General features: G+C 41.2%; 1 protein-coding gene across 2 annotated transcripts in view; it reads right to left on the reverse strand.

Annotated features, from left to right (window-relative positions):
* Positions 1–13,431: 13,431 nt before the first annotated feature.
* Positions 13,432–17,960, reverse strand: part of LOC311137286 (C2 domain-containing protein 5-like) — a 64,361-nt gene continuing 59,832 nt past the window's right edge. For both annotated transcript variants that reach the window (XM_084171710.1, XM_084171709.1), the window contains exons 27-29: positions 16,493–16,689; positions 14,752–14,898; positions 13,432–14,572 (exon numbers count right to left, since the gene is read on the reverse strand). In XM_084171710.1, the coding sequence (XP_084027836.1) occupies positions 14,447–14,572; positions 14,752–14,898; positions 16,493–16,689 (470 nt within the window). In that variant the 3' untranslated portion in view covers positions 13,432–14,446. The remainder of the gene's footprint in view (positions 14,573–14,751; positions 14,899–16,492; positions 16,690–17,960) is intronic.

Here is a 17,960-nt window from a genome sequence, read left to right on the forward strand (position 1 = left end):
ATATGTTTTAAGTGAAATATTAGCTTTTGTCTGAAGCCAAAAAAACAGGAAATTCAAAAGCTAATTTGACCAATGCACTAACAAAGCTTTTCAGCATAAGCAGCTTGACTACTGCTAGAGTACTGTAGCTTTATTGATCTACTGTACTTCAACAACAGACGTACTGACATTGGATGGGTTGATTAGGATTCAAACCTTCTCTCAAACAACCTAATATACAGAGCAAAAATATAAACACAACATGTAAAGTGTTGGTCCCAAGTTTCATGAGCTAAAATAAAATATCCCAAAAATGTTCTGTATGCACAAAATGCTTATTTCTCTCAAATGCTGTACACAAATTTGTTTACATCCCTGTTAGTGACAATTTCTCCTTTGCCAAAATAATCCATCCACCTGACAGGTGTGGCATATCAAGAAGCTGATTAAACAGCATGATCATTACACAGGTGCACCTTATGCTGGGGACAATAAAAGGCCAGTCTAAAATGTGCAGTTTTGTCACAACACAATGCCACAGATGTTTCAAGTTGAGGGAGCATGCAATTGGCATGCTGACTGCAGTAATGTCCACCAGAGCTGTTGCCAGAGAATTGAATGTTCATTTATCTACCATAAGCTGCCTTCAACGTCTTTTTAGAGATTTTGGCAGTACGTCCAACCAGCCTCACAACCGCAGACCATGTGTATGGCGTCGTGTGGGCGAGCGATTTGCTGATGTCAACGTTGTGAACAGAGTGCCCCATGGTGGCGGTGGGGTTATGGTACGGGCAGGCATAAGCAATGGACAACAAACACAATTGCATTTTATTGTATGGCCCATTTTTTGTATCGGTGACCAACAGATGTATATCTGTATTCACAGTCATGTGAAATCCATAAATTAGGGCCTAATGGATTTATTTCAATTGACTGATTTCTTCATATGAACTGAAACTCAGTAAAATCTTTGAAATGATTGCATGTTGTGTTTATATTTTTGTTCAGTATACATACTCTTAGAGGAGGTTTACCCCTACTCTACGGTAGAGATTATCCCATTCCACTCATTTATACATTATGGGAAGGTTTTCCCGGACACAGATTAAGCCTAGTCCTGGACTAAAAAGCAAGATCAATGGGAAATCTCCAGCCAAAATTATTTATAGTCCAGGACTAGGAGTAATCTGTGTCCGCGAAACCATTCATTAACCCTACATTTGACCGGCCTAATACATAAGCCTACTGAGATGGGAAATGGACAAGGTAGTTGACAGCTTTTGAACATGTTTTGAAGCTATACATGGTTTATGTTCCTGTTATAAACAATGAAGTAATGCAACCTTATATTTTGGATTATGATAGGGTAAAACAGTTACGCTATGCTCTTGAGACAGTTATAATTTATAATATTTTAAGGGTCAATCTGTGATTGCTTCATACACGTTTTGACTTTTAAATGATGTACAAATTCTTGAAGAATATACAGTGAGGGAAAAAAGTATTTGATCCCCTGCTGATTTTGTACGTTTGCCCACTGACAAAGAAATGATCAGTCTATAATTGTAATGGTAGGTTTATTTGAACAGTGAGAGACAGAATAACAAAACAAAAATCTAGAAAAATGCATGTCAAAAATGTTATAAATTGATTTGCATTTTAATGAGGGAAAAAAGTATTTGACCCCCTCTCAATGAGAAAGATTTCTGGCTCCCAGGTGTCTTTTAAACAGGTAACGAGCTGAGATTAGGAGCACACTCTTTTTTTTCTTTTTTTTATATATATATTTTTATCATTTTTTAAAATATTTTTTATTTTTTTAGTATTTTTTTTAAATATTTTTTTAGGGGGAATGGATCAGCTTAATATTGCAGATAGATTGTATCTTCTATCAATGTAATTGTCTGCATCACTTCCAATCGCCCATGTTTTTTAAAATCTTTATATATACTCCCCTTTATTACTCCACCATAACCCCACCATCCTTTCCCTACTTGGAGTAAATTAGTGAACAACAATGCCCAGGCCTCTACTTCCGGTCTATACTTACTATCTACACCTTATGGACAGAGTTAATTTTACAATAATTCTATTATATATATATATATAATTTATTTTTTTATTTTTTATTTTTGGCTCCTGAACTTCTTCTACTCTCAACCTCTCCGATCATTTTCATGATGTCCATCCGGTTTGCTTCTATATGCCATATCTTTCTAACTGTGCTCTTTCCCAAAAGATCCCAACATACAACCTATATACTTATTATGGACACAGTATGCTTACATTATTAGCTATCTTTGTTATTATTTGTTGTTATTTGTTATTAGTCCCATCCTTCAACTCTATTCAATACCTCCCATCTATCTCTTAACACCATCCATATAGGATTTCTATTTGCCATATATATTTCAACCGTACTGTGATGTTTTACAAAAGTTCTGAACCTTTCTATTCTCATTGCTTCTACAGATTGTGAATTAAAAATAAACATTTTTGCTAAAAGTATTATTATATTATTGATTGATTGACTATGACTTTTCAGATCACCCAGTAATGCTATCTGCAAGGTTAGTTCCAGGTAAATATTGCAATCTTTTAGCCATTCCTGGACCTGTGTCCAAAAACAAGCTACAAATGGACAGAACCAAAACAAATGATCTAATGATTCTGTCTCTTCACAGCAAAATCTGCAGAGCTGGGAAGATTGTATCCCCCATATAAATAACATTCTATTGGTAGCAAGAATTTTATATAATAATTTAAATTGAAAGATTCTAATTTTTGAATCCGGTGTCGTTTTGCGTGTCAGTTCATAAACACTATGCCATGGGATCGGTACGTCAAAGATCTCTTCCCAACTATTTTGCAATCTATATGGGACGGCTGTCAATCCTTTGGTCCTTAAGTGAAACTGATATACTTTTTTATTTATCACAGTTTTCCTTAACCAATTATGTTCTTTAATGCAAGGCCGACAGACAAGTTCCTTACTTTCTCCCCCTTCCACTTTCCTCTTCCACTTTTGCGGTAAGGCTGCAATTATTTGGTTGTAATTTTGGGTAGAGCAGACATCATTTACAAAGATTATACCTTTTTTAAACATTCTGTCAAAAAATAAAGTTTTTTTGTCAATTAGTATATTTGAATTTAACCACAATATTTGTTGCATTATTTGTTCTGTCGTTTCTGGAGGATTAAATTGAAATTGCAACCAACTTTCTATAGCTTGTTTTAGAAATAGTGACATTTGGGAGATTATTTCCTTTTCAAATAACTGAAAGTGAGAGGTTGTAATCTGAATAAAGGGAAAAAGGCCTTTCTTGAACATTGGGTGAGACAATCTTACTAATTTGCTTGAACCAGTTCGGATTTAAGTATAACTTTTGTATGACTGAAGCTTTTAGTGATAGGTCTAATGCTTTAATGTTTAATAATTTCTGTCCTCCGAATTCATATTCATTATATAAATATGCTCTTTTAATTTTGTCTGGCTTGCCGTTCCAAATAAAATTGAATATTTTTTTCTCATATAATTTAAAAAAACTGTTCGCTAGGCGTAGGCAAGACCATAAGCAAATAGGTAAACTGGGATAATACTAAAGAGTTAATCAGTGTGATTTTTCCACAAATTGACAGGTATTTTCCTTTCCATGGTAGTAAGATCTTATCTATTTTTGCTAACTTTCTATTAAAATGTATTGAAGTGAGATCATTTATTTCCTTTGGGATATGTATTCCGAGTATATCCACATCACCATCAGACCATTTTATTGGTAAACTACATGGTAATGTAAATTTTTTATTTTTTAGTGATCCAATACATAATATAGTACATTTGTCATAATTTGGTTGTAATCCAGAGAGGTTAGAACATTTATCTAGATCCTCTATGAGGCTGTGGAGGGATTCTAGTTGTGGATTTAAAAGAAAACATGAATCATCAGCGTACAATGACACCTTTGTCTTTAAGCCCTGTATTTCTAATCCTCTGATATTATTATTGGATCTGACTTTAATAGCTAACATCTCGATGGCCACAATAAATAGATATGCCGATAGTGGACAACCTTGTTTCACTCCTCTTGACAGTTTAAAACTTTCTGAGAAATAGCCATTATTTACTATTTTACACCTAGGGTTACTATACATGATTTTGACCCATTTTATAAGAGATTCTCCAAAATTGAAATGCTCCAGGCATTTATATATAAACCCCAGTCGAACTTTATCAAATGCCTTTTCGAAGTCTGCTATGAATAGCAGACCTGGTTTTCCATATTTTCCATAGTGTTCTATTGTTTCCAATACTTGCCTTATATTATCTCCAATGTATCTTCCATGTAAAAAACCTGTCTGATTAGAATGAATAATATCCGACAATACCTTTTTAATTCTATGCGCTATACATTTTGCTAGGATTTTTGCATCACAACACTGAAGTGTAAGGGGCCTCCAATTTTGTAAATGGACTGGATCTTTATATTTTCCACTTGTATCCTGTTTCAGTAATAATGAGATCAGTCCTTCTTCTTGAGTGTCAGATAATCTACCATTTACATAGGAGTGGTTAAAACATGCTAATAACGGTCCTCTTAGTATATCAAAAAAGGTTTGGTATACCTCGACTGGTATGCCATCCAACCCTGGAGTTTTCCCAGACTTAAAGTCTTTAATTGCATCCAGAAGTTCCTCCTCTGTATTTTCACCTTCACATGAGTCTTTCTGTGTGGCTGTTAATTTGACATTATCAATAGAAAAAAAATCTCTACATACGATTTCTGGCTCCCAGGTGTCTTTTATACAGGTAACGAGCTGAGATTAGGAGCACACTCTTAAAGGGAGTGCTCCTAATCTCAGTTTGTTACCTGTATAAAAGACACCTGTCCACAGAAGCAATCAATCAATCAGATTCCAAACTCTCCACCATGGCCAAGACCAAAGAGCTCGCCAAGGATGTCAAGGACAAGATTGTAGACCTACACAAGGCTGGAATGGGCTACAAGACCATCGCCAAGCAGCTTGGTGAGAAGGTGACAACAGTTGGTGCGATTATTTGCAAATGGAAGAAACACAAAATAATTGTCAATCTCCCTCGGCCTGGGGCTCCATGCAAGATCTCACCTCGTGGAGTTGCAATGATCATGAGAACGGTGAGGAGTCAGCCCAGAACTACACAGGAGGATATTGTCAATGATCTCAAGGCAGCTGGGACCATAGCCACCAAGAAAATAATTGGTAACACACTACGCCGTGAAGGACTGAAATCCTGCAGCGCCCGCAAGGTCCCCCTGCTCAAGAAAGCACATATACAGGCCCGTCTGAAGTTTGCCAATGAACATCTGAATGATTCAGAGGAGAACTGGGTGAAAGTGTTGTGGTCAGATGAGACCAAAATCGAGCTCTTTGGCATCAACTCAACTCGCCGTGTTTGGAGGAGGAGGAATGCTGTCTATGACCCCAAGAACACCATCCCAACCGTCAAACATGGAGGTGGAAACATTATGCTTTGGGGGTGTTTTTCTGCTAAGGGGACAGGACAACTTCACCGCATCAAAGGGACGATGGACGGGGCCATGTACCGTCAAATCTTGGGTGAGAACCTCCTTCCCTCAGCCAGGGCATTGAAAATGGGTTGTGGATGGGTATTCCAGCATGACAATGACCCAAAACACACGGCCAAGGCAACAAAGGAGTGGCTCAAGAAGAGCACATTAAGGTCCTGGAGTGGCCTAGCCAGTCTCCAGACCTTAATCCCATAGAAAATCTGTGGAGGGAGCTGAAGGTTCGATTTGCCAAACGTCAGCCTCGAAAACTTAATGACTTGGAGAAGATCTGCAAAGAGGAGTGGAACAAAATCCCTCCTGAGATGTGTGCAAACCTGGTGGCCAACTACAAGAAACGTCTGACCTCTGTGATTGCCAACAAGGGTTTTGCCACCAAGTACCAAGTCATGTTTTGCCGAGGGGTCAGGATGACTGATCCGTGTAAAGGAAAGAATGAATGGGGCCATGTATCGTGAGATTTTGAGTGAAAACCTCCTTCCATCAGCAAGGGCATTGAAGATGAAACATGGCTGGGTCTTTTAGCATGACAATGATCCCAAACACACCGCCCGGGCAACGAAGTAGTGGCTTCGTAAGAAGCATTTCAAGGTCCTGGAGTGGCCTAGCCAGTCTCCAGATCTCAACCCCATTGAAAATCTTTGGAGGGAGTTGAAAGTCTGTGTTGCCCAGCGACAGCCCCAAAACATCACTGCTCTAGAGGAGATCTGCATGGAGGAATGGGCCAAAATACCAGCAACAGTGTGTGAAAACCTTGTGAAGACTTACAGAAAACGTTTGACCCGTGTCATTGCCAACAAAGGGTATATAACAAAGTATTGAGAAACTTTTTTTATTGACCAAATACTTATTTTCCAACATAATTTGCAAATAAATTCATTAAAAATCCTACAATGTGATTTTCTGGATTTCTTTTTCTCATTTTGTCTGTCATAGTTGACGTGTACCTATGATGAAAATTACAGGCCTCTCTCATCTTTTTAAGTGGGAGAACTTGCACAATTGGTGGCTGACTAAATACTTTTTTCCCCCACTGTATATGTGCTTTCTTGAGCAGGGGGACCTTGCGGGCGCTGCAGGATTTCAGTCCTTCATGGCGTAGTGTGTTACCAATTGTTAAATTGGTGACTATGGTCCCAGCTGCCTTGAGATCATTGACAAGATCCTCCCGTGTAGTTCTGGGCTGATTCCTCACTGTTCTCATGATCATTGCAACTCCACGAGGTGAGATCTTGCATGGAGCCCCAGGCCGAGGAAGATTGACAGTTCTTTTGTGTTTCTTCCATTTGCAAATAATCGCACCAACTGTTGTCACCTTCTCACCAAGCTGCTTGGCGATGGTCTTGTAGTCCACTCCGGCCTTGTGTAGGTCTACAATCTTGTCCCTGACATCCTTGGCGAGCTCTTTGGTCTTGGCCATGGTGGAGAGTTTGAAATCTAATTTATTGATTGCTTCTGTGGACAGGTGTCTTTTATACAGGTAACAAGCTGAGATTAGGAGCACTCCCTTTAAGAGTGTGCTCCTAATCTCAGCTCGTTACCTGTATAAAAGACACCTGGGAGCCAGAAATCTTTCTGATTGAGAGGGGGTCAAATACTTATTTCCCTCATTAAAATTCAAATGAATTTATAACATTTTTGACATGCGTTTTTCTGGATTTTTTTGTTGTTATTCTTTCTCTCACTGTTCAAATAAACCTACCATTAAAATTATAGATTGATCATGTCTTTGTCAGTGGGCAAACGTACAAAATCAGCAGGGGATCAAATACTTTTATCCCTCACTGTATACATGATCAAATACAAATCTTAGAATCAACTATTAAAGACTACCAGAACCCACTGCATTCTCAAATTACATTGAATGAACTACAGGACAAAATACAAACCCTCCAACCCAAAAAGGCCTGTGGCGTTGATGGTATCCTAAATGAAATGATAAAATATACAGATCACAAATTCCAATTGGTATACTTAAACTTTTTAACATCATCCTCAGCTCTGGCATCTTCCCCAATATTTGGAACCAAGGACTGATCACCCTAATCCACAAAAGGGGAGACAAATTTGACCCCATAACTGCCGTGGGATATGCCTCAACAGCAACCTTGGGAAAATCCTCTGTATTATCATTAACAGCAGACTCGTACATTTCCTCAGTGAAAACAATGTACTGGCTATTTACCAAATTACCGTACGGCAGACCACGTATTCACCCTGCACACCCTAATTGACAGACAAACAAACAAACCAAAACAAAGGCAAAGTCTTCTCATGCTTTGTTCTTTTAAAAAATGCTTTTGACTCAATTTGGCATGAGGGTCTGCTATACAAATGGATGGAAATCGGTGTTGGGGGAAAAACATACGACATTATAAAATCCATGTACACAAACTAGTGTGTGGTTAAAATTGGCAAAAAACACAAACATTTCTTTCCACAGGGCCGTGGGGTGAGACAGGGATGCAGCTTGAGCCCCACCTTCAACATATACAGTATATCAACGATATACTGTGTATGTGTATATATATATCAACGAATTGGCGATAATGAACTTCCCAGTTCACTGCCGTGCAATAACTCTACAGTCTGCAGCACCCGACCTCACCCTACTAGAATCTGAAGTCAAATGTCTACGGTTTGCTGATGATCTGGTGCTTCTGTCTCCAACCAAGGAGGGCCTACAGCAGCACCTAGATCTTCTGCAAAGATTCTCAGACCTGGGCCCTGACAGTAAATCTCAGTAAGACAAAAATAATGGTGTTCCAAAAAAAGGTCCAGTTGCAGAACCACATACAAATTCCATCTACAGTGGGGAGAACAAGTATTTGATACACTGCCGATTTTGCAGGTTTTCCTACTTACAAAGCATGTAGAGGTCTGTCATTTTTATCATAGGTACACTTCAACTGTGAGAGACGGAATCTAAAACAAAAATCCAGAAAATCACATTGTATGATTTTTAAGTAATTAATTTGCATTTTATTGCATGATATAAGTATTTGATACATCAGAAAAGCAGAACTTAATATTTGGTACAGAAACCTTTGTTTGCAATTACAGAGACCATACGTTTCCTGTAGGTCTTGACCAGGTTTGCACACACTGCAGCAGGGATTTTGGCCCACTCCTCCATACAGTCCTTCTCCAGATCCTTCAGGTTTTGGGGCTGTCGCTGGGCAATACAGACTTTCAGCTCCCTCCAAAGATTTTCTATTGGGTTCAGGTCTGGAGACTGGCTAGGCCACTCCAGGACCTTGAGATGCTTCTTACGGAGCCACTCCTTAGTTGCCCTGGCTGTGTGTTTCGGGTCGTTGTCATGCTGGAAGACCCAGCCATGACCCATCTTCAATGCTCTTACTGAGGGAAGGAGGTTGTTGGCCAAGATCTCGCGATACATGGCCCCATCCATCCTCCCCTCAATACGGTGCAGTCGTCCTGTCCCCTTTGCAGAAAAGCATCCCCAAAGAATGATGTTTCCACCTCCATGTTTCACGGTTGGGATGGTGTTCTTAGGGTTGTACTCATCCTTCTTCTTCCTCCAATCACGGCGAGTGGAGTTTAGACCAAAAAGCTATATTTTTGTCTCATCAGACCACATGACCTTCTCCCATTCCTCCTCTGGATCATCCAGATGGTCATTGGCAAACTTCAGACGGGCCTGGACATGCGCTGGCTTGAGCAGGGGGACCTTGCGTGCGCTGCAGGATTTTAATCCATGACGGCATAGTGTGTTACTAATGGTTTTCTTTGAGACTGTTGTCCCAGCTCTCTTCAGGTCATTGACCAGGTCCTGCCGTGTAGTTCTGGGCTGATCCCTCACCTTCCTCATGATCATTGATGCCCCACGAGGTGAGATCTTGCATGGAGCCCCAGACCGAGGGTGATTGACCGTTATCTTGAACTTCTTCCATTTTCTAATAATTGCGCCAACAGTTGTAGCCTTCTCACCAAGCTGCTTGCCTATTGTCCTGTAGCCCATCCCAGCCTTGTGCAGGTCTTCAGTTTTATCCCTGATGTCCTTACACAGCTCTCTGGTCTTGGCCATTATGGAGAGGTTGGAGTCTGTTTGATTGAGTGTGTGGACAGGTGTCTTTTATACATTTACATTTACATTTTACATTTTAGTCATTTAGCAGACGCTCTTATCCAGAGCGACTTACAGTTAACGAGTTCAAACAGGTGCTTATCCAGAGCGACTTACAGTTATACAGGTAACGAGTTCAAACAGGTGCAGTTAATACAGGTAATGAGTGGAGAACAGGAGGGCTTCTTAAAGAAAAACTAACAGGTCTGTGAGAGACGGAATTCTTACTGGTTGGTAGGTGATCTAATACTTATGTCATGCAATAAAATGCAAATGAATTATTTAAAAATCATACAATGTGATTTTCTGGATTTTTGATAAAGTGTACCTATGATAAAAATTACAGACCTCTACATGCTTTGTAAGTAGGAAAACCTGCAAAGTCGGCAGTGTATCAAATACTTGTTCCACCCACTGTATACACCGTTGCCCTAGAGCACACAAAAAACTATACGTACCTCTGTCTAAACATCAGCGCCACAGGAAACCTCCACAAAGCGGTGAACAATTGAGAGACAAGGCAAGAAGAGCCTTCTATGCCATCAAAAGGAACATTACATTTTGACATACCAATTAGGATCTGGCTAAAAATACTTGAATCAGTTATAGAACCCTTTGCCCTTTATGGTTGTGAGTGCTGGGGTCCGCTCACCAACCAAGAATTCACAAAATGGCACAAACACCAAATTGAGACTGCATGCAGAATTCTGCAAAAATATCCTCTGTGTACAACGTAAAACACCAAATAATGCATGCAGAGCAGGAGTAGGCCGATATCCGCTAATTATCAAAATCCAAATAAGAGCCGTTACATTCTACAACCACCTAAAAGGAAACAATTACCAAACCTTCCATAACAAAGCCATCACCTACAGAGAGATGAACCTGGAGAATAGTCTCCTAAGCAAGCTGGTCCTGGGGCTCTGTTTACAAACACAAACAGAGACCCAGGACAGCAAAACAAAAAGATAATTACTTGACACATTGGAAAGCATTAACAAAAAAACTGAGCAAACTAGAATGCTATTTGGCCCTAAACAGAGAGTACACAGTGGCATAATACCTGACCACTGTGAGACTGACCCAAAATTAAGGAAAGCTTTGACTACGTACAGACTCAGTGAGCATAGCCTTGCTATTGAGAGAGGCCACCGTTGGCAGACCTTGCTCTCAAGAGAAGACAGGCAATGTGCACACTGCCCACAAAATGAGGTGGAAACTGAACTGCACTTCCTAAGCTCCTGCAAATTATTGGGGATTTATTATTCTCCTAAATTGATGGGATGACTAACTTAGAAAGAATGCATTCTTGACTGGGCTAATGTAGGTTGTGACACCTGGCAAGGCTGTGATTGATGTGAAGAGCTGTTTTAGGGGGTAAAATGAGATAAGGATTGTGTCTTCAAATGCTAGACTATACTGGTTCTTTGTGATCTGTGAGCCTTCCTTGGACGTAGGAATGATGTCTAAGGGAGCTGGCTCTTCTCACTATGACAGGTTGCTATGATAAACTTGTGCCTGGCTGAAGTGTGCAACAAATGGCGCCGAGGAGATGGGACCAACCCCTGAACCAACGGATTGGCTGAGTAAGTTTAAACCACGCTCAAGTCTTTACTCTAATTGGCCAGCAGAGAAGTGGGAAATTCCCTCTGTCAGAGTATTTGAGTATTGAATCTGAAACAATGTGTTAGTTCTCTGGGGTGTCCTGCGAGGCATCTCAGAGAGCCCGTATATACGAAACATCATATTTACCATTGAAGGTTTTTGCATTAATTAAAATAACTAGTATATCTTAGAAGTCGTGTTGACCTCTTTTGTTCCTAATACCAGATTTGAATTGACGCGACTTTGACAAAATGTATGACCATAGAGACACATTTTACCCTCAGATTACACAGACTCACAAAGAATTAGAAAACAAATCCAATTTTGATAACCTCCCATATCTAATGGGTGAAATACCACAGTGCCATCACAGCAGCTAGATGTGTGACCTGTTGGCACAAGGGCAACCAGTGAAGAACAAACACCATTGTAAATACAACCCATATTTATGTTTATTTATTTTCTCTTTTGTACTTTAACTATTTGCACATCCTACTACACTGTATATAGACATATGACATTTGAAAAGCCTTTATTTTTGGAACTTTTGTGAGTAATGGTTACTGTTCCTTTTTATTGTCTATTTCACTTTTGTTTATTATCTATTTCACTTACTTTGGCAATGTAAACATGTTTCCCATGCCAATAAAGCCCTTTGAATTGAAAATAGCTAGCTGGCTGGCAAACAGCTGCTAACATACCACAACAATCATAGCTCGCTATCTGGTTAGAAAGCAATGACTGTATGCTAGAAAGCTATCCTAACTAAATGGGACAGCTAGCTAGATAGCTCATCTGGTATGTGTAGATAGAGGGAGACGAAGGCGAACATTTAGATGAGAGCTATACACCAGAGGAACAGGGGGCGCGGCAGAGTGATACAGCCCATGTCTGCGCTGTGTGGAGCACTTTACTGGGTGTCTCCTCTCTCACTGCTCCTCCAACAGGGACCATCAGTTGGCTACTGTAGCGGGGTAAATCAGAGTGGGATTTCCACATGACCGGAAGACATGTGAGGTGGAGCACTGAGGTGGAGACCGTTCTAAAGCGGCGTTCACATGCAAGTTGGAACTAGGAAACTCGGAAATGTCCGACTTGCTACCTGGTTGAACGCGGCATGTGTATGACATATCCTAGTTCCGACTAGTATATGAACGCGGCATTATTATATTAGTGGTGGAGACACGTCGCTACAGGTGGTTGAAAATGTTCAGGGGGAAAGGAAAAGACTGCCGCACATGCGCAGGATAGACACCCTAAACGGAGTTTCTAAACCCAGATGCGCAACATCGCGAGACTCCCGTGAAAGCTTGTGAAGCAGACCAGGCCAGGTTTTGGGGTTAGAGAAGTCAACGAGATGAGTGAAACATTCTGCCTTAGTTGTACATTTTCTCGAAATCTAAAGGCACAACCTAGATTCGAGCCAATGTCTTAAGTTGTTGAACATGTTATTACTCTAACCCCGTGCAAGTGACATACTGACACGTTTTCATTTTAGTCAAACTTTACATCGATGGTCTGCACATGCGCAGTTCGGCGCGAGACAACCGTTAGACGATGACGTGTTTCTGCGCATGCGCTTAGCTAGCGTCACGTCACTATGATATCGCCTACAAGCGTGATCGGGGATTTCTATTGGAGACGCAGTTTCTGCTTATCTTCATACTGTACTGTCTTAGCCCTAAATCACGTAGCTCTGGTCCTGAGCTTGACGTTATACGTGCGGCCTCAAACGCCATGGACCAGAGCTACCCTCAATCGAGAAGATTTAATGTACCCCAGGATAACTTGTCTTTCCTCGTTTACAAATTAATCATAATTTCAATGCAATGTTATCTGCTTTGACATTGAGGCAGGACCAGGCACTGGCAGGCTGTTTTTCACTGTATCAAATCAAATTTTATTAATCACATGCATCGTAAACAACAGGTGTAGACTAACAGTGAAATAGTTACTTGCAGGCCCTTCCCAACAATGCAAAGAGAAAGAAAATAGAAAAATAATAGAAAAGTAGTAACACATAATAATAAACAATAATATATACAAAATGAGTAGCGATAACGTGTCTATATACATATATTTAGCAGAAGCTCTTATCCAGAGCGACTTATGGGGTGCCAGCACCGAGTCGATGTGCAGAGGCATGAGGCAATTGAGGCAGATATGCACCTATAACTAGGAATAAGGTAACTAGTCAACAGGACTAGTTTAGTTTATTGTGAAGGACTGATTATCTCAGGCAACGAGCAAACAGACAGTCATGGCAATAATAGATACATGCAGACACTAAGCAACACAACCTATGTATGTATGTACATTCAAGTCTTACAGCAAAAGAGACAGGTTATATTAATTAACAGTAGAACAGATCACCGTACCCTTACTTCTCTTATACCGTATAAATCAAACTTCCAGGATTTCATTAGACATGCAAAATTAGACTCCACAAATATCATTTTACATTATAAAAATACTCAAATCTGATAGTAGAGCACATTTACACAAACAAAAGTGGCATATAAACAATGAACAAAAATGTGTCATCGCAATTAGTTTGTTTTCCAGCATTTACATGATTGTTAAAGACAGGAGAGTTCAGTAGTATGGAGACCTGGAAGGCTGCAGTCAGGACAGCCAGGAGTATGGCAGGAGGCTGTCCACAGGGTGTGTGTGTGTGTGTGTGTGTGTGTGTGTGTGTGTGTGTGTGTGTGTGTGTTGGCCAAAAAATAGTCTGACAGACAATTAAAATACTTTTATTTCTACAATCTCTATCATGGCCATCTACAGTAGTTACTACCCTGTACTGAGTATGGTACTCTCTAACATGGCCATCTAGTAACTTCCCTGTCCTCTCTCCCATGGCTGTCCACTAATGAATACCCTGTCCACTCTAGCATGGCCGGCTAGTGACTGCTGAGACTGGATGGAGAAGGATCGGTCTTTTAGCTGCATAAAGCTTTACCATGTTTTGGAATGTCTATAATATCACAAACAGACAGAGAGACAGCGACATGACAGACTGCCTCTCTAAATGGCTTCTGTAGAGAACCTCAATGGACAATTAAGAGACAATTTCTCCATTACCTCTGCGTGTTTGTTTGCATGTGTAACTTTTGGGGTCTTACCTAACCTTATGACGTCCATCTGTTTAAGGCAGACACAAATCCCGATTATTTGGATGGCTAGACTCAAGTGTGTGTGTGTGTGTGTGTCATGTGGTCCCATCAGCCCCAGTGCTGCTGGTCTGTCTGCTGGTCAACAGAGGGGGTATGGCCTCTTGGTCTGATTCTCTGATGAAGATAACAGCATCACCACTAACATTAATCAGACACTGAGCCTAGAGAGAGAGAGAGAGAGAGAGAGAAAGAGAGAATGAATGACGGAGAGAGTGAGAAAGAGAGCGAGGACAGACATGAGGTTCTTTAACCTGTTGGTTCTTTGAGAATATCTTGTAATGCTATAGGCCTCCAGTTCTTTAACTAACAGAGCAAAGTAACAGTGTGTGTGTTTTTGTACCTGGTTCTTGTTGGGGTTTTCCATGAAGACACACTCCTTCATGCTGTATGACACTAAGGCGTTGCCCCCCAGAGCTGCAACATGGGCACGGACCATGGCAAACACCTCCGCTATGAAGGAATGGAGGAACCCACTTACACCCCCCTCCTAACACACACACACACACACACACACACACACACACACACACACACACACACAGGTAAATATGCTAACCATTTCTCAAATGACTGCCTCGCCTGGTTCACCAACTACTTCTCAGATAGAGTTCAATGTGTCAAATCGGAGAGCCTGTTGTCTGGACCTCTGGCAGTCTCTATGGGGGTGCCACAGGGTTCAATTCTCGGGCCGACTCTATTCTCTGTGTATATCAATGATGTTGCTCTTGCTGCTGGTGACGCTCGGATCCACCTCTATGCGGATGACACCATTTTGTATACATCTGGCCCTTCATTGGACACTGTTAACAAACCTCCAAATGAGCTTCAACGCCATACAACACTCCTTCCGTAGCCTCCAACTGCTCTTAAACACTAGTAAAACTAAATGCATGCTCTTCAACCGAACGCTGCTTGCACCCGCCCACCCGACTAGAATCACTACTCTCGGCGGGTCTGACCTAGAGTATGTGGACAACTACAAATACCTAGGTGTCTGGTTAGACTGTAAACTCTCCTTCCAAACTCACATTAAACATCTCCAATCCAAAGTTAAATCTAGAATCGGCTTCCTATTTCGCAACAAAGCCTCCTTCACTCATGCTGCCAAACATGCCCTCGTAAAACTGACTATCCTACCGATCCTTGACTTCGGCGATGTGATTTACAAAATAGCCTCCAACACTCTACTCAGCAAATTGGATGTAGTCTATCACAGTGCCATCCGTTTTGTCACCAAAGCCCCATATACTACCCACCATTGTGACCTGTACGCTCTTGTTGGCTGGCCCTCACTACATATTCGTCGCCAAACCCACTGGCTCCAGGTCATCTATAAATCATTGCTAGGCAAACCCCAGTCTTATCTTAGCTCACTGGTCACCATAGCAACACCCACCCCTAGTCTGCGCTCCTGCAGGTATATCTCACTGGTCATCCCCAAAGCCAACACCTCCTTTGGCCGCCATTCCTTCCAGTTCTCTGCTGCCAATGACTGGAACGAACTGCAAAAATCTCTGAAGCTGGAGACTCTCATCTCCCTCACTAACTTTAAGTATCAGTTGTCAGAGCACCTTACCGATCACTGCACCTGTACACAGCCCATCTGTAATTAGCCCACCCAACTACCTCATCCCCATATTGTTATTTATTTTGCTAATTTGCACCCCAGTATCTCTATTTGCACATAATCTTTTGCACATCTATCATTCCAGTGTTAATATGAAATTGTAACTATTTTGCACTATGGCCAATTTATTGCCTTACCTCCATAATTTACTACATTCGCACACACTGTATATATATTTTCTGTTGTATTTTTGACATTATGTTTTGTTTACCCCATATGTAACTCTGTGTTGTTGTTTTTATCGCACTGCTTTGCTTTATCTTGGCCAGGTCGCAGTTGTAAATGAGAACTTGTTCTCAACTGGCTTACCTGGTTAAATAATGGTGAAATATATATATATATTTTTTATCACTGCTATGAGCGAGCAGAGGAACAGACTACGCACACCTCATTTCCTATTCATCTCTGATGACACCTTCAGGAATCTATCACACAAACGTGTGTGTGAGTGTACCTCTCGTAGTGATGTGGTCTCCCTAATGAAGAACATGTTGATGATTCCCAAGTATTTCACAATGCGCGTCCCGGGAAGGAAGGACAGAGGAGTCATCTTCACCACGGTAACAGGGGCACTGCACGGCAACGACCTGGTGGAGCGTAGAGACCGGGACCGCCCCTCTGGGAGAGGACTGCAGCGCTCTGAAGACGAGACTGGAGGAGGGGTGGTGGGGGAGAGAAAGGGAGCGAGAGAGAAAAAAAGAAAGGGATGGATGGAGATAACAAACTCAGCCTTTAGATGGCGCTACAAAGAATAGCAGACATGAGCTATGAGCTGGAAGAAAATCGATGCAGTGTGTGTGTGTAATTTGAATATGAACTATAAGCGGTGTGTGTATGTGAGTGTGTGTGTGCGCAGTAAGGCAGCATGGTGCCAGTATAATCACAGTGATGAAAGCGTGAGCTGCCATGTAGTGACAGACAGATAAACAGCCATACAGCCTCCGCAGACAGACAGACTGGCCAGACCTCAGCCACATGTGTGCGTGCGTATGTATTTACAGTGCCTTCAGAAAGTATTCATACCCCTTAACTTATTCCACATTTTGTTGTGTTACAGCCTGAATTCAAAATGGATTAAATAAAAAAGAATTCTCACCCATCTACACACAATACCCCATAATGGCAAAGTGAAAACATGTTTTTTAGAAATGTTTGCAAATGTATTGAAAATGATATACAGAAATCTAATTTGCATAAGTATTCAGACCCCTTTGCTATGACACTCCAAATTGAGCTCAAGTGCATCCAATTTCCTTTGATTATCCTTCAGATGTCACTACAACTTGTGGCCAATTCAATTGTTTGGACACGATTTAGAAAGAAACACCTGTCTATATAAGGTCCCCAGTTGACAGTGCATGTCAGAGCAGAAACTACACCATGAAGTCCAACGAACTGTCCATAGATCTCCGAGACAGAATTGTGATGAGCCATATATCTGGGGAAGGGTATAAAACAATTTCAGTGTTGAATGTGTCAAAGAGCACAGTGGTCTCCATCGTTGGGAGATGTAAAAAATATGGAACTACCCAGACTCTGCCTAGAGCTGGCCGTCCGACCAAACTGAGCAACTGGTCAGGTAGGTGACCAAGAACCAAATTACCACTCTGACAGAACTAAAGTTCCTTGGCTGAGATGGGAGAACCTGACAGAAGGACAACAGTCTCTACAGCACTTCACCAATCTGGGTTTTATGGGAGAGTAGCCAGATGGAAGCCACTCCTGAGAAAAAGGCACGACAGCACACCTGGAGTTTGCAAAAAAGCATGTGAAAGACTGAGATCATAAGGCAAAGCATGTGAAAGACTGAGATCATAAGGCAAAAGATGTGGTTTGACGAGACAAATGTAACTCTGAGGTGAATGCAAAGTGCTTTGTCTGGAGAAAGCCAGGCACAGCTCATCACCTGTCGAACACCATCC

Source organism: Coregonus lavaretus (assembly GCF_964263955.1).
Source record: "Coregonus lavaretus genome assembly, chromosome: 11".
In the NCBI taxonomy this organism is placed as follows: Eukaryota; Metazoa; Chordata; class Actinopteri; order Salmoniformes; family Salmonidae; genus Coregonus; species Coregonus lavaretus.